Here is a 22,896-nt window from a genome sequence, read left to right as displayed (position 1 = left end):
TATGAAATATCAGCTGGCATTTCCTGCACTGGTGTTTATTTGCGTTCATTATGCTGGTAAGTGAGACTCTTTACTACAAAAAAAATAACAAGAGAAAGAACCAAGACTGTTTTCCTGTGTAGAAAGATCCAATGTATTTTGACTTCAACTTGATCTACAATGCAGTTCTATTTACTGTCTACTCAGAAGTAAGTCCCACCAAGTTCAAAGGGTCCTACTCCCAAATATTTGTGTATAATATTAAAAGGTTTCTACAATAATTAATACTGCATGAATGCATACATAATAAGCTTTCTATGTAAGAGTGAGATTTATTAAACTATTGCTATCATGTTGGCTTCTCAGTGATAAAATGTATAAGGAAACAATCATGTCTTAAGCACCACCGTATGGCAGTAACTTCAAAGACAGAATCACCATGGTCTTTAAACCTCCCTTGTTGAAATAAGTGTGACTGAAAAGCCTTTAATTTTGGGTGGACCATGTTCATACTTTAAAAAAAAAAAATGAAAAAATAACTACTTCCCCAAATTTATTTATTAGGAACAGTTTTCAGAGGGAACACTTATCTTTTCCATTGAAGAACAATGGCACAAAAAAAATCAATTCAGCCGGATTATGCAACATTAAAAATAACAGTGATTACATTCTGCAATTCATCTTTTCCACCAAAATTCAGTACTGTATTGTCTGGTTGTTGTTGGGTGTGTTCTTTTTGTGGTTTTTTTTGTTCACTTAATTTAGATCACTTGAAGTTATATTTATGACAATAGCAGAAAAGCTATTTCTTCCAGCAGTTTTGTGCTAATATGAAAAGAATGCCCCACTATGCAATATGTCACTCCATGTGAACAAATTGCACTGTGATCATTGAGGCTATGTAGAGCTATTTAAAACAGCCCTGATGTTGCAAGAATACTGTGCTAATCTTGACAAATGTTCCATGAAATCTTTGGATGTGGCTATTAAGAGAAACAATTTTTAACATGTGGCTTCTCAAAGATCGAGTGGTTTTCTGTCATCTCTTTCGCAGAAGCCATCTCTAAATGGTTTCTGTCCTGTGTTCTCCAGAGCAGCCTTCCCAAACCTTGTCATTTCCACATGCTGTTGGACAGCAAATCTTATAATCTCTAAGCATGTCAATGCTGGCTGGGGCTAATAGGAATTTTGTCTGAAACATCATGAAGGCATCATGTTCACTAAGAATGTGAAACTTTTGCTTTCTAATAGTCTGATGACTACATACAATACTAACTAAACAAAATGCAATCTCACAGTGCTTTCTTGCTGCTTTTACTGTCAGCAGTAAATATGCAAATACTTTATTACTGCTTCAGTGATTGGAATTATTTCTTCCTATGTTATTTTAAGGGACGCAGGTGGCACTGTGGTCTAAACCACAGAGCCTAGGGCTTGCCGGTCGGAAGGCCGGCAGTTCAAATCCCTGCAACGGGATGAGCTCCCGTTGCTTGGTCCCAGCTCCTGCCCACCTAGCAGTTCAAAAGCACGTCAAGTGCAAGTAGATAAATAGGTACTGTTCTGGTGGGAAGGTAAACGGCGTTTCTGTGCGCTGCTCTGGTGTGACAGAAGCAGCTTAGTCATGCTGGCTATATAACGCAGAAGCCGTCTGCAGACAAACGCCGGCTCCTTCGGCCTATAGAGCAAGATGAGCGCTGCAACCCCAGAGTCTTACCTTTACCTTTACCTATGTTATTTTAAGCTTCCTTTAACACATTTTGCATTCTTTTCTTCTTCCAGAAGAGTCAAACAAGAGCAATGAATGCTACAAGAGAGAATGGATTTGTCCTCTTGGGTTTAATGAATCATCCTGACCTGCAGCTGTTTTTGTTCATTGTCTTTCTATTGGTTTACATAATAATAGTGTTGGGGAACATGCTCATTTTCATCATGGTCATAGCAGATCCATCACTTCACACACCAATGTATTTCTTTCTGAAGGTCTTGTCTTTCCTGGACATTTGCTGCTCTTCGGTGACCCTCCCCCTAATGCTAGTTAATTTCCTATCAGAGAATAAGAGAATTTCCTACACTGGATGTGCCACACAAATGTTCTTCTTGCTTTTCTTAGCATCATCAGAATGCTTCCTCCTGGCTGTTATGGCTTATGACCGTTACGTGGCCATATGCAAACCACTGAGATACATGATCATCATGAACCAGAAAGTTTGCCTTTCACTGACTGTCCTCTCATGGTTCATGGGCAACTTGGTGTCTCTGCTTCAGACAGCTTGGGTCTTCACTCTGCCATTCTGTGGATCAAACAAAATTAATTATTTTTTCTGTGATATCCCACCACTCCTCAAGCTTTCATGCATTGACACTTCTTTGTATGAAATGCAGCTCTTTACAGCTGCCATCCTAGTTATTTTCACCCCCTTTTCCCTTATCATTGTGTCCTACTCTCTGATTATTTCCAATGTCCTGAAGATGACATCCTCGGAAGGGCGTCAGAAAGCTTTCTCCACCTGCTCTTCTCATGTCTTGGTGGTGACCCTGTACTATGGGAGTGGCAGCTTGATTTATCTAAGGCCCAAATCACTTAATACTCAGGATAGTGACAAATACTTGGCTTTAGTGTACACCGCCATCACGCCCATGCTGAACCCTGTTATCTATGCCCTAAGGAATAAGGAAGTAAATGGTGCCATTAAGAGGATGGTGACCAAGACCATGAACAGAGAATTATTTTTTCACAGATGATCATTCATTCACCATAATGTTTGGAAGCAATAAAGATAAATTAGTATACTTTTGATTGCCGGTACTATATAATTTCCACAGATTGAGCATGACCAGAATGTATAAAGTGGTGTCTAAAAGAAGCACAAAAGACAGTTCCTGCTCCTAGTAAACAGCATGCTGAAATTGGATTTTGTCATACAGGCAGCTAGCTCGATTGTAACCCATTCAAAGAACAGAAGAAAAAAGAGTTTGGATTTGATATCCTGCTTTATCACGACCTGAAGGAGTCTCAAAGCGGCTAACATTCTCCTTTCCCTTCCTCCCCCACAACAAACACTCTGTGAGGTGAGTAGAGCTGAGAGACTTCAGAGAAGTGTGACTAGCCCAAAGTCACCCAGCAGCTGCACGTGGAGGAGCGGAGACGCGAACCCGGTTCCCCAGATTACGAGTCTACCGCTCTTAACCACTACACCACACTGGAGAGTATTGGATTTTGTTGTTGTTGTTCATGCATAACTTAGTCTTAGCCATTCAAAGCACAGACCCAAACAGCAAATACTTAATTGAATCACAACTAGGTACAGTGTACATCATGGAAACCTGGCCTTCTGTTCTGTTTTCCCTTACAAAAAAGGGGGATATATGAGAGGGGGTGGAGATACACAAAACATGCAAAAATTCCTTGAAATTGTAAAAAGATGTAATAAAAATAACCACAATACAATTAAAATAGCTGTAAGCATGGAGTTGTATCAGACTAACATAAATCATATTCAATGACTAGTAAGTATGCAGTATAAATTTAAAACAATCCTGATTTACCCCAAATAATCATTTGAGATGTAGCTTATTAAGAGTTTTGAGAGTTGTTAGGAGACCCACTACTACAGTAATGGCAAACCGTTTAGAGACTGAGTGCCCAAACTGCAACCCAAAACTCACTTATTTATCGCAAAGTGCCAACATGGCAATTTAACCAGTATATCCCATTTTTTTCTGTTTTTCACTTTTCTTCTTTGTAACTGCTGTTGTAATAAATAATCCTTCATAAAAGTTATTGCATTACATTCTTCATTAAATTATCTTTCCATTGATATATAATTTTATGATATAACTCAGTGCTTTTTTTTTTTCCTTCTAAAAAAAGTCTCATTTTGACTCAAGGAAATCACCACCGGGGAAAAATAAATACAGTTCAAATGGGGAAGAATAAATACAGTGAATTTCTTCTCCCATTAAATTTACAAAATGTTTAGGGGTATATGTCCCCCTGCGTCCCCACAGAAAATAAAGCACTGGTATTACAAAGTGGTGTTATGAGCCATCAAACCACGGAAATACGTTTTTTCCAAAAGGTTCCACAATTTTGGACACTAGTGTACACTGGAGGGCTGTACTAAAAGCCACCTTCTCCCAGTTCTTAATATGATATAATAATGATTGTCTGTGTGTGCACATACAAATAAATATAAATAAAGAAATAAACCCAGCTAGGTGGGCAGGGTATTAATAATAATAATAATAATAATAATAATAATAATAATAATAATAATATGTTGTTGTTGTTTGCCATTTCTTCAGCTGTCATTTGATCACAGCCTCCACAGAATGAATCTCTCTGTTGGCTTCTGCAGGAAAGCCCAGAGAACACGTAAACCCAACAGTCCCTTCTTAGGTTGTCATCTTTATATGCTTACTGACCTGGGTGTTAAGCCCTGCTGAACTCAAGATGGCTTACTCCCAAGTAGGAAAAACAGACTGGCGGGAGGCCCTGGAGCATCAAAAGTCAATGCCTCCTCAGCCCCTCGCTCGCTCACCAGGCCCTGGTAACGCAGGCTTTGGCAGCACGTGCGAGCCCTCCCCTCCTCCTCCTCCCCCGTGACCAGCACAGAAGTTACTGTTAAAATTCCTGCTCCATGACTGCAGTCAGTGAGCTCTGCATGGGATTCATGTCTATCACATGACGGTGTATGTTTTGACTCCACAGAGTGGGAAGTGATGGAGACAGGATGTTTGTGTTACTGTGTTCCGTGAAGTGGGACTATTGTCCTTTCTTCTTTTTCTCTTTGCTGTCTGATGCTACAGAGAGGGGGAGCCATGTTGCAGTGCTCCGTGTGTGTTTATAAGTAAATAAAGTAGATTAGCCCAAATACTGAGTTGCTGAGGTCTGTCACACAAAGTGCGCAAACTCTGCGGATCTCTAAGTGTGCTGGTGTCAGTTGGCATCGGTTGCTGTGATGTTCAGGCTGAAGAAAGCTTATGAAGCTCCCGAACGATCAACCAGGAGGGAGGGAACATGCCAGTTGGGCATGTGTCTCTGCCAGGGTCCTACTCGAGTGTAAGCTGAACTCCTGACAATTACGGCCCTGCTGGGATGACAGCGCACGTGCCTACAGAGAGGGCACTCAGAATGTGCCATAGGTGCCATAGGTCCGCCACCACTGCCCTATGAAATGCCCTCTAACATCCTGCAGAGGGAAATTGGGATGCACGTCTTTTGGGGGTGCCCTCTCCATGAAAGTCACATGACTTACATGAGAGCAATGTGGATCCTTCAGGGCAGGGAGGAGCCTTCCTCACCTAGAGGGGCTGTCCATAAAGTAGTTGATCATGGGTGGTGGAGAATCGTGTGGGGAACATGACAGGAGAAAAATGAAGTCTCATATACAGCATTATATGTTCCCCAAAGGAAGCCAACAGGGAGGAGGAGAAGGCATGCCCTGCTGCCAGTGGCTCTTTAGGTTGTGAAATGCTTCCATAACCATGAAGTACTTTATGGACTATCAGTGCTGGATCCCTGCCAGGCTAACACACCCTGCTCAGCTTCCATACTTCTGCTAGTCACCTTGGAGATGGGCAGCCAGGGCAGGGCAGGGCATTCCCTGCTTGCTAGGAGACACTGGCAGCTCAGGAAAAGGGTGGCAGGGGGTGGCAGGTAATGCTGAGTGGAACCTCCCCATATCAGTGGCATAGTGGGGGGGGGCTGTGACCCCAGGCACATTTTTTGAGGGGGCATGACCAGGTGCCCCTGCAACAGGCTCCCTTAGAGCCTGGCACTTGTGCCAATTCCAGAGGGCGCTAGGGGGCTGGGCACCCACAAAATGTTGTTCTGGGTGCCTGGCACCCTCCCATCACCACCACCCTTCACCGCCATTGTGACATGCTGCCCACTGCTGCCCAGTCTTCGTCCCCTTGCTGCCAGCTGCCGCCTTACCTCTGGCGCTCTGCCACTGTGGCTCCAGACCAGTTGCCACCAGTTGCAGCATTAAAGAAAGAAAGAAACAAACAGAAGCCTAGCAGAGAGCTGATATTTGATGGTGCACTAGGTAAAGAGTCATCTGGAAGAGCACTGTTAGCTGTCCTCTGTGTTTTTTAAGCTAAAGAGTTATGACAAGTATGGTAATTTAAATACAAGTATGCTCCTTTAGAAAATATATCAATTAAGAAACCACAAAACATAGCAGGCTTATGAAGTCTGCATGCATTTCTGCAGTGCAAAAGGACATTTTCCACACCATTACACAGAGTAACATGTTTATTCATTTACATAATTAGATCATTATTACTTTTGTTATATAAAAAATAGACTAGCTGTAGTGAAAATGTAGGTTACAGGTTACTTTACCCTGGTAGGCTTGCCATATTTTGAAGAGCAAAAAGGAAGACACATTTGCTGACTTCTACTTTTAACTATGGATCGCTATGACGATTCTACCCATGAAAAGGAGGACATGTCCTGGGGGAAAAGGACATATGGTAGCCCTTTGTGACAGTTATGTCAAAAACAGTTTCTATGGTGCTATACAGTATGAGCTGCATCTGACGATTTCCAAAACTGTTTCTGTCTGTTGTCTAAAGGAACTGCCTGGATATTTCTTTTTTCTAACAGCCAGGACTATATCAATATCTGTTCCTCAACTGACATTAGGAAATCTCCATGTTGTCCGTAACACATCTTTGTAGTCTATGAGAAGATTTTCTGACCAAGAATTCTCTTCATGGCTACCTTCACTTCATGGTTCCTCAGAGTGTAGATAATGGGGTTTAGCATGGGTGTGAGGACTGCATAAAATAGAGACAGCATTTTTTTGACTTCTGGGGAATAGTTGGAGTTGGGTCTCAGATAGACAATGCTCCCACTTCCATAGAACAATGTCACCACAATGAGATGAGACGAGCAAGTAGAGAAGGCTTTGTGTCTGCCCTCTGCTGAAGATATTCTGAGGATGGTGGTAATGATGCGTATGTAGGAGATCAGGATAAGTACAAAAGGAAACATGAGGAACAAGAGCGTAGAGGCAAGGGCTTGCATTTCAAATAAGTAAGTATCAGCACAAACTAACTTCAGTACTGGTGGCGCATCACAGAAAAAGTGATTGACCTCTTTGGGTCCACAAAAGGGGAGACTAAAGATCCAAGCTGCCTGCAATAGTGATACGGGAATGCCAATGACCCACACCCCACCCACCAACTTGTGGCAGAAATTCTTGTTCATGACAGTGGCATAGTGCAAGGGGTTACAGATAGCAACATAGCGGTCATAGGACATGGCAGCTAAAATGAAACATTCAGCACATCCAAAATAGAAGAAGCCAGACATTTGAATGGCACAGCCAATGTAAGAAATACTTTTATGCTTCAGCAGAAGGTTGACTAGCATTTTAGGGATTGTGTCTAAAGTGAAGCAGATCTCAATGAAGGACAAGTTCCTCAGGAAGAAGTACATTGGAGATTGAAGAGCTGGATCTATCATGACAACCACAATGATGAGGACGTTCCCAGTCACTGTCACAATGTACATCATCAAGACTAGGGGAAACAAAAACAGCTCTATATTTGGCATGGTTGAAAAACCAACGAGGATAAATTCCATCACACTTGTTTGGTTTTTCCACTTCATTTCTTCAAGATTATTGGATTGGATTATATACTGAAGGTAAAGCAACAAACAAAGAGATTAATAGCTATTTAATACATTTTGCACTGGCTCTATTAAATTGATTTACAGTGCAACCCCAATCCCGTGATCTGTTTGGCTGGGGTGGATTAGGATAATGTGGAGGTGACCAGATAATAACTTTTTAATGTCCCACTTCAATCAATCAATTCTTTTTTCACATATTCAAAATACAAACTTCAAACTTCATCCTTATGCTTTAATTTACATCATGTTGCCTTAGTGTTTTACATTTGCTTGTCATAATTTAAAGTTACAATTCAAAGTTTATTCTAAAGCCTAACATTTATATAGCAGTTGCAGGGAGCTAGCTTTTCCAAAAATGCTTAATATTCTCCATGTCATTTGGTATACCGCATCTTTTAGCTTTTCATTTTTATCAAGACTGAATTTCATTGAACATTTCTATTTTTTTAAAAAAGAAGATAAATACCTTTAAGTTGATTTTTATCATAGGCAAAAAGTTCAAAAAATAAATCAATTTCCGTTAATCCTTAAATGTATTTACTTTTCTACAATAAAATGTCTTAACTGAAAAGACTGAAAAGATATATACTCTACTCTAAAAAGACAGTTTGCAAAGTACATGTCCCAGGTCATGGCCATATTTTATGAGGTTGCAGCCAAGGAAGTGGTGATACTTCACATCTATCTGCCTCTCCATCAGCCTAGATCTAGCAGCACTCATTTCATCTGGGTGCTGCAGAATGAGAGATGAGACACAGAGGCTTCCATCATCATCTTCTCTAGGACCAACTAAAATATTTCTTAAATTAATAGTTTAACTTACTGCAAAAGAGGGTAGTGTTCCTGTATCTTTCATAGCCATGCAAAATTGTTGCTAGATTAAAATAAGGTCTACTTGCTATTAGAGGCTCAGTATTGCTGTCTTATTTTGCATCTGGTCACCCTAACTACTCTTTCAGTGTTAATATTCATCAGCACACCTAATCACAAATCAGCTACTGCACATTGCTATGAGATCATTTGCAGATGAGGAAGAGGCCCCCCTTCAGATGTGACTTCAACTGCCCTCAGCACAAGGCAGCATGGCCATTGGTCAAGGCTGATATGTGTCAAAGTACAATATGTGGTGAGCCACAGGTTCCCCATCCCTGTGATAATTCTATTAACATTACAATCAGATCCATGTTTACTCAGAGATAAGACCGATTGTGCTGAAGGGGACTTACACACAGTGCAGCCAGTGGAAACAGGGCTACTACTCATTTGTAAGTTAAGACAATACAGTCCCAAATGAGAGAAAAAGAGAGAGCCAACCCCATTCTACTAAAACCTAAAAACATGCAATAAGAGAATCTAAATTATTTGTCCACTTGTACTTCTCCTTTCATACCATTGGAGCCAACTCCTGGGGGCTTCTGCCCCCACTATAAAAGGTTTGAGGCAGCCAGGCCCCCACAAAGCTGATAGGCATTCCCATTCAAATGGTGTGTGTGCACTGTGTCATGTGTCTTCTTCAAGTTTGCACCCCTGTTTCATACTTAATTCAGCACCTGATAATACAGTAAGGGTGTATGATACCCTTCAGAATAAAGAAATTCCTCACCTACCTCTTAAATGTGAAAGAAATTTCTGTGTTAGCAAAGCAGGGGCTGCTTGGTCACTCAGTCACTGTGATTGTGTGGAGCATAATTTCCAAGCCATTCTTCACTTGAGAATATAAAGACAACACTATTAAAAAATCATTGCAGGCCTTGATTTACATTATCTTTAAAGTTATAAATCTTGTTCATACTTTTGAATTTCCATAGTTCTGTTAAACTACTAGTGAATAGGATAATTAATCCCTTACTGACATATAAACTTTGGAAATTATTTCTTATGGTAGCTATACTTTGCGTTTCTGAGCAGGAGTTAAGGATGGAGGCTGCCCTCACCTTGATTTTTAATTAGAAACGTGCTATATATTTTTAAAGGAGCAGAATGCTGTATCACCTTAGTCCCCAAAGGCAAATGTATCATTTGGGGATACATTTGTTTCCTAGTAGAATAAACAGGACTAGGATGGGTTTCTACTAGTTCCAGATCTTTATTACCTCATTTCTTCATTCACACAATTAGAGATCAGAAAAGGGATGCCTGTTGGGGGAAGGGGCAGAATCTGAAGCAATGTGTTTGATGATGCAAGCACCTTTGAACCAATTGTATTGAGCAGAATTGAAGTGGTGACAATTTGAGGTGGACACTTTTGGACTGTTAATAATAATAATTCATCATGGGGGGGGGGAGAAAATAGCACAAATCTGCATAAAATTTGCATAAGGTTATTAATAAGTATAGATGCAAATTAATGCATTGTCACTAAAACGTAAATAGAAACATGACATCTCATCATATTGGGGAGGACACTCGGTGATGTGTGCTATCCAGGTGTTTTTGATTGGCAACTTCAAGCTCTCTCTTGTTATGGTTCATCATAATTTTTATATTTGACAGTTCAAATCCAGAACTGTCCTCTTGACAGCTCTTCAAGATAAAGTGTGTGGTGGGAAGGGTAAGCAACCGAACGAGTACATGTCCACACTGAGGCCATCATCTAAAGCACAGTGAAATTTGTTGTGTCAGGGGGTAAATGGCTAGCAACATACTGGAATACCGCAGAGTCCATGTGTACTCCAGTCATAGTTTTGTTGTCATTCAGAACATTTCCAAACATAAATGGTTTCATGTGTGGTTTCCACAGTCACTTTAAGTTACTGAAACAGTAACTTTAAGTTACTGTTGATCAATGTTCAGAAGTAAACAATGAAACTTTCAGGTTCTAAGCCTTTTTCAAGGAAGTAGGCCATGATCAAGTTTATCCACTCAGCCCCAAAATTTATCCACTAAGCCCCAAATTTTCTCTTTCAGTGATCTGGTGTAAAGATCTGTTCACATAATATGGTTACTACAATACAATACAATACAATCTGGGGAACATATTAATTGGGATACATTCCGTGTGTCTAATTCTCATGGGACAGAAGACTTATAATGCACCAGAACTCCGTTTGATTTTAGAATTCATTGATGCTACTGGAAACTCATAGTGAACTATTGTCTGCTCCCATTGGTAGTCTGGACTAGGAATATCCCTTTGGGAATCACCAATGGGGATAATGACTGTTGATGTTCCATGGCCTCTACTGATGCCACATTTTTCCTCTGATTTTTGTTCCTGGGTATGTATAATTAGCTGTCTAATTAGCTTTTCATAAAGAATTTTGGTCTCTAAAAATCCAAGGCTGATGCTTTAGTATTTATTTATTTTTAATTTAAACTATATTTAGTTTCATCAATGGCAACTTTCATCGGGTGTTGCTGTGAAGCCAATGTCCATTACTGAGCCATATAAATACTCATTACTGAAATTCAACAATAATTAGTTTGCGGGATGTTGGTTTACTGCCCCTAGATTATGGACTCCGTGCTTTGAACTCTAACAGGAATACAATTTGTTGAACTATTTTGTTTTCCAGATGTTTTGAACTACTCAGCTCCTAAATGGAATCCTGATAAGTACAGGAACATTTCCAAGTTGGAATAACGGAATAAAAATGTTTGCTAACTTCTGCTTGTAAAATCATCGGTGAAATAGAATTGTGAAAAATGTCAAATGTCATCTGTCAAAGCAACTAAGGCAATCATTGTTGTTGTTGTTGTTTAGTTGTTTAGTCATGTCCGACTCTTCGTGACCCCATGGACCAGAGCACGCCAGGCAATCATAGTTATTGCAAAGAATGATTTTGCTTTCAGTTGGAAAGTGGAGTTATTGGTATTGCGCTTCTGTGTATTGTTACCCGGGATTGCAGTTTAATTTTTTAATGAGCTGACCTAACCAGACTATGTTCAATGAGTTCATTCTTTTGGGGTTTGCCAATCTGGGACAGCTTCAGGCCCTCCTCTTCGTTCTGTTTCTTGTCTTCTATCTAGTGACTTTGATAGGAAACATATTCATAATTCTGCTAACAAGCTGGACCCCATCTTGCAAAGCCCTATGTACTACTTCCTCCAAAACCTGTCCTTGGCAGAAGTTAAGTTCACATCAGCTATTGTCCCTAAGTTGCTTGTGGACCTTCTCTCTGAGACAAAGACTATCTCCTTTTTTGAATGAAGGGCACAAATATATTGTGCCGTCTTCTTTGGGGGCCTAGAGTGTTTCATGTTATTAGTTATGGCATACGATTGCTTTGTCTCTATTTGCAACCCGCTGCATTATACTGGCATAATTAATAGGAATCCTTCATAATGTTAAAAATGTATTATTAAAATGTGACACCAGAGGGTGCTGTAGAGCAGGGATCAGCCAGCAATGAAAGAATGCATTGAGCATTATATAACATTATTTTTCATAGCATATTTACAGATCAATGTAGATCCAGCCTTGGTCAAAGGCCAGATCATTACGAATCAATCTGATTCAGTTCTGGCTTCGGATGAATCCTGTAGGGAACATATACTAGAACCTTTCACTTTTGCCTGCAAGTGATCCCTACCATACATGCAGTCTCTTGACTTCAGTTTGCTTGGAGATCAAAGTCCTGCCCCACACACACACACACACACACACACACACACACACATATATATATATATATATATATATATGAATTTATATACCGCCCTATACCCGGAGGTCTCTTTTATATTTAATATGTAAGGCACTCCATTAAAAAAGAAAGTAAAAGAAGAAACAAGGTATTCCGTCTTAAACTGCATGTATTTAAGCCAAGGCACTTTATGTATGCAGGCTTGCGGAGAGCTGCCTGCATCCCGAAGCCTGGGGCGCGCCGAGCAGCGCGCCCCAGGCTTCGGGCAGATATCCGCAAGCCTGGGGAGACCGGCGCGACTTCCCACCGGGCTCCCTAGGCATGCGGATAGCAGCCTGTTCTTGGGGGTGGGGTTGGGGGAAGCTCGGGCTTCCCCATCCCTAGCCCCGCGCCTGGGGGGGGGGGAATAATTTTTTTTCTTTATTCCCCCCCCCCAAAAAAAAAACTAGGTGCGCCCTATGGGCCTGTGTGCCCTATGGGGCGAAAAATACGGTATTTTTTACCTCCAAGATTTGTCCTCTTCAGCCAAGTTTATATTTTGAAAACTTAACTTCATTTTCCTGCTGCTTATCCCCAAGGAACATATATATTAACAAGGTGAGAACTCCACAGAGAATTTACTTTCCCTTGATTATACTACAGAAGATATTGTCTGTGCTATTCAGCTTTAAAGGTTCATTTTAAGTCATATATGTTTCTCCGCAGAAAGGTTTTATTTCAGATTGTGTGACGAATAGTAGATCATATTAATTTCCTAACCATCATGTATTCCGTTTTCTTGCAGGATATTTTGTGACTTTTAGTTGCTGTTACTAAAGGTATTGTCTTTGTCCATGGAGTTTTCTTGGCAGGGATACTAGAGTGGCTTGCCAGTTCCTCCTCCAGGTGGATCACGTTTGGTCAAAACTCTCCACTACGACCTGTTCATCTTGGGTGTCCTGCTCGGCATAGTTCATAGCTTCTCTGAGTTATTCAAGCCCCTTCGCCACGGCAAGGCAGTGATCCATGAAGGGGAGTGATCCTGTGGGAGGCAGTAGAAGACAGAAGTGCCTGGCGTGCTCTGGTCCATGGGGTCACGAAGAGTCAGACACGACTAAACGACTAAACAACAAAAGGTATTGTGCTATTTTTACCTTTGGTTTCTTTTTAATGGGACAACATTTCCCTTTTTCTTTGTCAGAATTTTCGTGTGATTTTTTTTTAATATGTACTCAGATATTTAAAAGACATGGGGTATTATTGGCGCCTTATATGTGACTGTGGCTATTAAATTCTGCAAAGGGGATCAGCATTTTAGGAAACAGACAGTGGCTGGAATGGATATTACAAAAACGGCAGGTAAATCCCATAGGTGGCTTTGCATGGTCAAATTACATATTTACTTTCACCATATGTACAAGTAGACAATGTCTAAAAGGAGCAGGTATCTATTTGGCTAAGTTCTCATAATGGGCAAAAAAGGGGGGATTAATTAAACTGAGTAACAGCAGTATAACTACAGATTTCAGTGAAGGACTTTTAAAACTGGATGACCTTGAAATAATTTAGCAGTAGTAGTAGTACCCCACCTATATGACTGGGCTGCCCCAGCCACTCTGGGCAGCTTTCAGCATATCCAAATAGTAATAAAAGAGTACGTGTTTAAAACTTTCCTATATAGGACTGCCTTCAGATATCTTCTAAAAGTTGTATAGTTACTTATCTCCTTGACATCTGATGGGAGGGCATTCCACAGGGAGGGTGCTACTACCAAGAAGGTTCAATAGGATGCACTCCTAGGTAACTGTTGTATAGCATTATAGCCTGAATGTGTTTTCAATTTTCTATGCACAGAACTAGATGTCAGGTGGAAGATGTCTAAAAATATAAGGGCCTCTGATTATGATCACAGAATCTTGGGAGTGGGGAGAGGTAGTACTTGAGGTATTGCAGTCCTGAGCCATAGGTTTCGTGGCACATTTCTCTCCTTCGTTCTCATTTGAAACTGTGATCCATTTTTAAAAAAATCTGTTCAATACCCATAGATGGATAAAGTATAGAGCTGACTTATACATGAGCTTGTAGCGTGATGAGCAAAGATGACAGCCAGGACCATTAGAAGCCACGAGAAATAGCTGAGAAATATAGGAACCAGAGGCAGTGAAAAAGAAGCAGAGACTTCAGCCAGTCAGACCAAAAGCTCTCAAGAAATATGTGTTGTGTGATATCAACTTGGTTAGGTGTGTTGCATTGAAAATAGCATTTCCTGTCATCACAGTTACTTTTATCATTGCAGATGGTATCTGATGAGAAAGATGTGGAGACAGAATTGGACATCAGTGAATGAATTCATTCTTCTTGGCTTCACCACTCACCCCACATTGCAGCAAGTCCTCTTGGTGCTCTGCTCAGCTGTAATTCTGGCTACCATGTTTGGGAACAGCCTCATCATCTACTTGGTGTGGGTTGACTCACGCCTTCATACAGCCATGTACTTTTTCATTGGTAACCTCTCTTTTCTGGACATGCTCTTCACAATCATTACTGTCCCTCAGATGCTTGTCCACCTGGCCTCTGGGATAAATATCATTACCTTCAGTAGATGCATGGCCCAACTCAACCTGACTCTGTCTTGTGGGATGACTGAGTGCTTCATCCTGGCTCTCATGGCATATGACCGCTACGTGGCCATATGTCAACCACTGCGGTACCCAACCATCATGAGGATGCAAGTGTGTACCCAGATGGCAGGAGCCTGTTGGTTAGGTGGCTTCTTCAATGCTGCAGCACTGACAGTTGTCACTATAAATTTCCCCTTCTGTGGGCCCAACCAGATCAACCATTTCTTTTGTGAGGAGCCTGCTGTGTTGCAGCTGGCTTGCATGGACACCTATATAGTAAAAGTCCTCATCTTTGCCCTGAGTGTCATTGTGCTCATTTTCCCTTTCACTTTTATAGTGATCTCTTACATCCACATTGCCAGGGTGGTGCTCAGCATGCACTCAGCAAGGGGACGGCAACGAGCTTTCTCCACCTGTGCTACCCACCTCACTGTTGTCACATTGTTCTATAGCACCATTGGCTTCACCTACTTGCAGCCCCAGTCCAGCCGTGTGGCTGACCAGGAAAAGAGAGCCTCGGTTTTCTATGCTCTGGTCTCTCCCATGCTGAACCCTATCATTTATAGTCTGAGAAATAAGGACGTTAAAGGAGCTTTGGCCAAAGCAATGGGGAAAGTCAGCTGAGTCTCTTCTATATTACAACTTGGAAGAGAGATTATGCATTCAGTGTACAAGCCCCCTTAATCCAAACACTCCTGGAATTTATTCCGTTTGATCCTCTCCCGGGAAACCACAAAATCTTTAAAGGGTATCTACTATGCTCACTTCTTCAAACTCTGTTTTAATCTGCAGGTCTATACTACATATTTATTATAGTGATTATTAGTCACCCTCTCCTTTGTCACCCACGGGTCATCCAATAACTGCCACTCTTTACAGAATGCAGGCCAGGGATGCTGGGTGCTGAGCACTGCATGAATTGGAAACTCTCCAGAGTCATCTCAATGAGCAGGAGGATCCCTCTTCTTCAAAAAATTATTAAAATTTAGACTAAGAAACAGGCGTGTTCTGGAAAGAAGGAGATAAAAAAGACCTGCTAAATAAATCAGTCACTGGGTGCCAAGGCTTTGATCTGAAAGGGTCTTTCATCGTTGTGCTTCAATTTAAGTGGGGTGAGCGGCTGTTTCTTTTTCTACATTTGCTATTTCATGATTTGGTGAACTTCACTAAGAAAGAATCAATTATCTAAACGGAATGCAGGAGAAACTGTAAAACTAGAGAATTTGATGCTTGGCCGCGCGGTCCTCTGTGGAGAGCCCCAATTAGAACTGGCAAAAACAAGATCAGATATGTATGCGGCACGGGTTGAGAAAATGACACAGGCTGTGGCACAGGAGAAAAAGAAACAGCCTCCCCTCACAGGAGGCTGAAGACAATCGATGGATTATACTTGGGGCATATTTCACACACAAAACTGCATTTGCTTGCATGGATTATTGTTATATATGAATTAATGTGAAAGTGAGGGTGAATCTTTGCGAGCTTCCTCTAGGGCCTGGGGCAGGAGCAAGCTTGAATTCTAGAGGAACCAAATAATTACTGATTGTGAAATATACCCTACGGCAGTGTTCCCCAACCTTGGGCCTCCAGCTGTTTTTGGACTACAATTCCCATCATCCTTGAGCACTGGTCTTGCTAGCGAGGGATGATGGGAGTTGTAGTCCAAAAACAGCTGGAGGTCCAAGGTTGGGGAACACTGCCCTACGGCACTGCTTTTCTATGGAAGACTCATATTTGGAACATCAGCTTGTTGCGTGGCAAGACCCTCAAGCCAACCCCCCATTAGCATAAAGAAATTCACACAGACACAGAATTTTTGTTTAAGGTCATTGGGGAATTTTTTTGGCCACAACTTTATTGATTACAGGAAATGAGAGCGGTATTGGCTTAGGCATTGGCAAAAGACAATATCTGACTCCTGCCCCCTTTGCAGGAAGTCTGTAAGGGTAAACCACCCAAAGGGAGACTGCTTCGGGGGAACCCACCTGCATCTCCCCTGGTGTTCCCAGAGGCCTGGCATGGCCCTAGCCCCTCAAGTGAACTTCAGACAAGATCCAGGCCCTGGATTCCTTTAACAGAATACCCTTGAACCATGGAGGGTCAGGTGATGGCTGACCTCCCCTCCTCCACTCAACAATAAGCCAATGCCTAACCACCAAACCTTACAAAGTTGTGACAATTGCTAAGAGGTAGGCAAAAACCAAGTGGCCCATGCCAATTCGCCAAATGGAAAAATTCATACCCGGTCCCCGACCCAAGACGGGCAACCAACCAAAGTCCAAAGCAAGGCCAAAGGACACTTAAATTAAAGGAAGGGTGGGTGGGTGTTCAGCAGCACGAAGCAGGTGCTTGGCACACGTCACACTACTGCTTTTATACATTCCCCCATAATCAGCTCTTCAAATTGATTGGGCAATAGCCCTGGGTGATCATGGTGCCACCTTGGCATGAGGGTGATGGCTCTACCCACACTGGGGGGGGCAGGTTGAGGGCCTGCCCACAACCAGGGTCAACTATTAAGATGATCCCACTTTAAAAAACTGAAAATTACTGTGCCATAAATCTTATTAAATGAAGGAGAGCTGGAAGAGAGCCCAGAGCCCTTGAAGATAAGACTGTGGAATGAAAGGGGGGAGGCACTGGAGGGGACTGCACTGAAAATCAATCGACGGATAACAACACAAAATAAAATGCCTCTTACATATGGGTTTGTTAAACACGATAGAAAGTCACATACCAGTGATTGTGGGGATAGGACAATGGGTTAAGATCAGAATTATGAAACTGGGGAAAAACAACAGAGAAGGAAGCAGGAACAAGTGAAAGAATCTCTCTCCCAACAGCCAGAACATGGGAAGCCCTCTTAAAAAAAATAATTTGGAATGTATAATTGGCTTTATTGTTTGTATTATGATGTGGCAAGATTTGATTTGTTATTAATTGGAATGTTATTAATTGAATATTAATAAAAATATTTTATATAAAATTAGTCACTCTCTCCTTGGTAACTCTGCTAACTTTAGATCTGGCTGGGAAATTATGGGTGATTTGGATCTGTAACATAATTCTCAGTACTTCACTAATTCTCAGTACTTCACTAATCTACAGTTTGCACAATATTCAGGAAAGTCAAGATCAAGGTACAGTAGTGTGTTTATTTACTCGCTCACCCACAGTGCAATCCAACAATCTTTCCCTTAATATTGATGGCTACTGAGTTCTTAAGATACTATGTTGTCCCCTGTCAGCAGAGTGACATTGTTCTGATTGAACTACAACTCCCATCCACTCCCACCAGCAACGCCTCTGTGAGAAATGGCAACACATGAATAGTTAGAAAGACAGAGTCAGAGTTTACAGTTGAAAGTTGCAGTGATTTGAACCCAATATAAAGCAGCAAGTTGGGAGAAGACAGAGGCAAGAGCAATGCCTGATGTCTGTTTGAATCCAAGGCTGTGGCTATGGGAGAAAAACACCCTTTTGGAGTGGTGATGCTGTGAATCCATCTGTCACAGGCTGTATATATACTGTATATACAGTAGTACCTCAGGTTAAGTACTTAATTCGTTCCGGAGGTCCATTCTTAACCTGAAACTGTTCTTAACCTGAAGCACCACTTTAGCCGCCGCACTGCCAGAGCACGATTTCTGTTCTCATCCTGAAGCAAAGTTCTTAACCTGAAGCACTATTTCTGGGTTAGCGGAGTGTGTAACCTGAAGCGTATGTAACCTGAAGTGTATGTAACCCGAGGTACCACTTTATATGTAAATAAACCATATATCATAAAAACACCACATTCTCCACTGTGCCTCATTCCTGAAGGAAACATGAACCCTGGGTGTATTCCTGGAATCTTGCACCACACATTGCTTATATCAAGTCTGATTTTGGGTGAAAGATTTCTGCCTGGATTGCAAAGGGTTGGACCACATGAGCCTTGTGCTTCCTTCCAGCTATACAATTCTATGATTCTATTATATCAACATCATGCTTTCCAATGAGTTCAGATGTTAACATTCAATTGCCAGTCATTGTGTGGACTCATTAAGAGTTGTGCATGTATATGTAAATCAGTCCCCAACCTCCCAAAGGCAAGAGCAGATAGAGCTTATATTTGACTTTAACTTGCATCAGTTAAATATCTGATAACCATTGTACATATTTTAATGCTGCTATATAAATTTTTACAAATGGTTCTTTAGCTTTCCGTGGGGACGTTTTTCCTTACTGCTTTAGCCAAGGCTCCTTTGACTTCCTTGTTCCTTAAACTATAGATAATAGGATTAAGCATTGGAGTGACCACGGCATATACGAAAGCCAACATCTTGTCTTGGTTGGGTGAAGTGTTTGTTCTGGGGTTCATATAAGCAAATGCAGCTGTTCCATAGCAGAAGGTGACGACAGTCAGGTGAGAGGAACATGTGGAGAAGGCTCTGTGCCGACCTTCTGAAGAGTGGATGCGTAGGATAGCACGGATTATATACACGTAAGAAAGCATTATCAAGATGCAGGGGATGAGTAGCACAATGACCCCTGCCACCATAAGCATGATTTCATTGATAAAGGTCTCAGAGCAAGCTAACTTGATAACACCCAGGACTTCACAAGCAAAGTGGTTGATGATGTTGAAAGTGCAGAAGTGAAGGCGCATGGTGAACCCAGTTTGCACTAGAGCATTGAGGAAGCCACCAATCCAGGAAGCTAGTGCCAACTGAATACACACTGTCCTATTCATGATGACTTTATAATGCAAGGGATAGCAAACAGCCACATATCTGTCATAAGCCATGGCTGCCAACAGGATAAACTCAATGCTGCCAAAGGTCAAAGAGATACAGAGCTGGGCCATGCATCTGTTGAAGGAGATGGTCTTTGGACTAATCAGGAAATGAACCAGCAGTTGAGGCACCACACTTGTTGTGTAGCAGATGTCCAAGAAAGAGAGATTGGTCAGGAAGAAGTACATTGGTGTGCTGAGCCGTGGGTCAATACGGATGGCCACAATGATGAGTGTGTTACCTGTCAGGGTGATGAAGTACATGGAGAGAACCACTGCAAAGAGGCACAAATTGGCGCCTCGGTCGCTGGAGAATCCCACAAATATGAACTCTTTGATACTGGTCTGGTTGCGTTGTTCCATTATGCAGACAATGTATCTCTGCTGAAGGGAAAAAATCAGAGGAAGTGGGAAGCATGACTTACACTTTGTGGTTTGAGGTGTCACAGTCCCTTTGCTCCTCATCTAAAAATTAATGATGGACACAGACATAACATTTTAGGAGCACTCTAGGTAAATGGAAAGCATGTCAGTGTGATGAAATGTTTGCAACAGTACCAGGAGAGTGTAGGAATGGGGGAGAAATTCATTTTGGTTCAATTCAGTGCACATCTTAATGAAAACTGAGTTGAACTCATCTAATTTACGGTTCCCAAGACAACTTGTAAAAAGAAACACAGCTATCCTTCAAACACATGCCTGAATTTTGTAATGTAGTCCTACATTCTAGGGACGCGGGTGGCGCTGTGGGTAAAACCTCAGTGCCTAGGACTTGCCGATCGCGTGGTCGGCGGTTCAAATCCCCGCAGCGGGGTGAGCTTCCGTTGTTCAGTCCCAGCTCCTGCCCACCTAGCAGTTCGAAAGCACCCCCAAGTGCAAGTAGATAAATAGGTACCGCTTTATAGTGGGAAGGTAACGGCGTTTCCATGTGCTGCGCTGGTGCTGGCTCGCCAGAGCAGCTTCGTCATGCTGGCCACGTGACCCAGAAGTGTCTTCGGACAGTGCTGGCTCCCGGCCTCTTAAGCGAGATGAGCACGCAACCCCAGAGTCGGACACGACTGGCCCGTATGGGCAGGGGTACCTTTACCTTTTTACCTACATTCTACTTTTTAAAAAACAATGTATATGTCAGGGAAAACCATGCATAATTTAAAGCAAATAACACAAATACCATAACAGAGAAAATGCATCTGAAATGTTTAAATTAGACAAAATGCCAATTTTAGGAGAAATTAGTACAAAAATGCTATTTTGGGGGAAAACTTCCCACCCCCACCCACCAAAAAGAAATGAAAACTATTATGGAAATGTGGTGAGTTTAATTTCATTTTGAGAAAATTAGACACTCAGATTGATAGATTTGGTCATGCCTGATGAAGAGTTAATAATTGCAGGAGGGACCATTTGCTTTCCATATGCTGCTAAATGGACAGCCCAGCAAGTTTCTCCAGTCTTATTGCCCACGATTAGAGTGTTTACAAACATGCAAATTTTAGATCAATACCCAAAATACAAATGAAATAGCTGTAAACAACCCAGTAAGGAATCTTTAAAAACTAACAAGAAAGAGAGAGAGAATGATGCATCTATTTAATGATTAGTGTTATATGATAAGGGGGAAGTCTGTATGATGCCTGAGTCCCTTCCCATTTACTGGGTCCTGTGCTAAGTAAGGGTTAAAAGCTGATGGGAGATTCCATTACTAACTGGGCAATGGTAAGGTAATGGCCATAGCTTGCCATTTAACCACCTTCATCAGCAACTCTTTCTCTAGACAATGATTGTGAATCACCATCTTTTACATTTTTGTATGTGCTGTAAGCCACCCAGAGTGGCTGGGGAAACCCTGCCAGATGGACAGGGTATAATTATTATTATTATTATTATTAAAACATCACAGTCTTTGCTGTTCCTCATTCCAAGGGAAGCGGACCCTTGTTAAGCCCCTTGTACCCTTGGAGTCTCTCACCTATCAGAGCCTGGGCTTGGGTGTAACAATTGAATGAACAACGATGAGGAAAGGTGGATGTAAATATCAAAGTATCATTTCAGTAAAAACAAAAACACACATGAAATGAACTGTAGTCCAGAAAGGTTTATAACATAGGTAATTGGCTCAACCAATAATGGATACATCCATGAAAACTAAACCAATACCAACAGATGATTCAGCCAAGCTACATGAAGTGGGGAGCGGGAAGGGGGAATCATTACTGTGTCTGACCATTTTAGGAATAATGTTCTTTACTTGCCGACGCTGTCAGCCACCTCAGGTTACCTCCTTCTGAATTGGCAAAAAGTGCAATATGGGGGGGGGGGAGAACTTTATTCCTGAAATTGCTCCTGTGAGGAACTACTAAGCATATAGGTGCACATAAACCTAGATGTGGAACAGGAACTATGAATGAATGAATGAATGAATGAATGAATGAATGAATCTTTATTTGCACCAGCCATTGACTATAGCAATAAAACAACAATACGATATACAAAGAATAGAAATAAAAAGTCAATTATTTAAAATACATTTTAGAGTTTTGAATCAATAGCCGAATAATTGATCTTATTCTGATTGCCCATCTAAAAACCTTGCAACCTTTGCTATCACCTGCTCATCTTGATCTGAGAAAGGACACTGTGGTAGTGGTTGGGCGACCTGGAATGGACAATAAAAGAGGGGTGAGGAACTACTAAGCATATAGGTGCACATAAACCTAGATGTGGAACAGGAACTATTGTTATTATTTTTAAAAAAAAAAACAACAACACATAAGAATACATAAGAATAAAGTTTCACTGGATAACCCCCATCTCTATCCCCACTCCTTACTTCATCTGGTGTGTATTGCTCCAGCAAATGGAAGTCTTGTAAGAAACATGGATTTTCCAAGAAGACACTGTAGACAATTATTGAGTTCAGGTTCAGCCTACAGTTCCAAATCCCCATTGGGCAATTAATCAAGACAACACTTTTTAAAGTTTTGAGGTTAGAGCTTTCATCATCCAAAGCCTTTGAAAATAATTTGAGGCTGTACCAGTTTATCAGTTTCATAGGATCACTTGCAATATATGATGTAACCAGGTGATCCTCAACTAAGTCATGCACAAAGTAAACCCATTGACATCAATGGACTCAACAATACTATTTTGGTTCAATTCAAAATAAAGAAAGAAATGAGGCTTAGAAAAGGAAGGGCTTGGGGGTGGGGAGAAAGAGAGGCAGATCAGAGTGGGTAGGACTTTTTCAATTATCCAGTCTCCCTCGTGAAAGGTCGTGCAAGCACATGAAGCAGTGATAGTTTTGAT

The 22,896-nt window shown here is 41.4% G+C and overlaps 3 protein-coding genes across 3 annotated transcripts; 1 reads left to right on the top strand and 2 right to left on the bottom strand.

The window, feature by feature from the left end:
* Positions 1 to 50: 50 nt before the first annotated feature.
* LOC308461970 (olfactory receptor 10A7-like) lies at positions 51 to 15,437 on the top strand (the record flags this gene model as incomplete). Its single annotated transcript, XM_080979144.1, has 3 exons — positions 51 to 56; positions 1,759 to 2,679; positions 14,748 to 15,437. 3 exons carry the CDS (start codon positions 51 to 53, stop codon positions 15,435 to 15,437), a joined length of 1,617 nt encoding a protein of 538 aa, XP_080835270.1.
* Positions 6,643 to 7,603, bottom strand: LOC308461538 (olfactory receptor 10A7-like; the record flags this gene model as incomplete). The annotated part of the gene is made up of 1 exon (XM_080978535.1): positions 6,643 to 7,603. The coding sequence occupies one exon, from the start codon at positions 7,601 to 7,603 to the stop codon at positions 6,668 to 6,670; it is 936 nt and encodes a 311-aa protein (XP_080834661.1). The 3' UTR covers positions 6,643 to 6,667.
* Positions 15,438 to 19,011: 3,574 nt separating the features above from the next.
* LOC308461521 (olfactory receptor-like protein OLF3) lies at positions 19,012 to 19,953 on the bottom strand (the record flags this gene model as incomplete). Its single annotated transcript, XM_080978517.1, has 1 exon — positions 19,012 to 19,953. One exon carries the CDS (start codon positions 19,951 to 19,953, stop codon positions 19,012 to 19,014), a length of 942 nt encoding a protein of 313 aa, XP_080834643.1.
* Between the last annotated feature and the right edge of the window lie 2,943 nt (positions 19,954 to 22,896).

This window comes from Podarcis pityusensis (genome assembly GCF_964106645.2).
Source record: "Podarcis pityusensis genome assembly, chromosome: 13".
Taxonomy (NCBI): Eukaryota; Metazoa; Chordata; class Lepidosauria; order Squamata; family Lacertidae; genus Podarcis; species Podarcis pityusensis.
The sequence above is the reverse complement of the archived record's forward strand: the minus strand, read 5'-3'. Positions and strand labels throughout refer to the sequence as shown.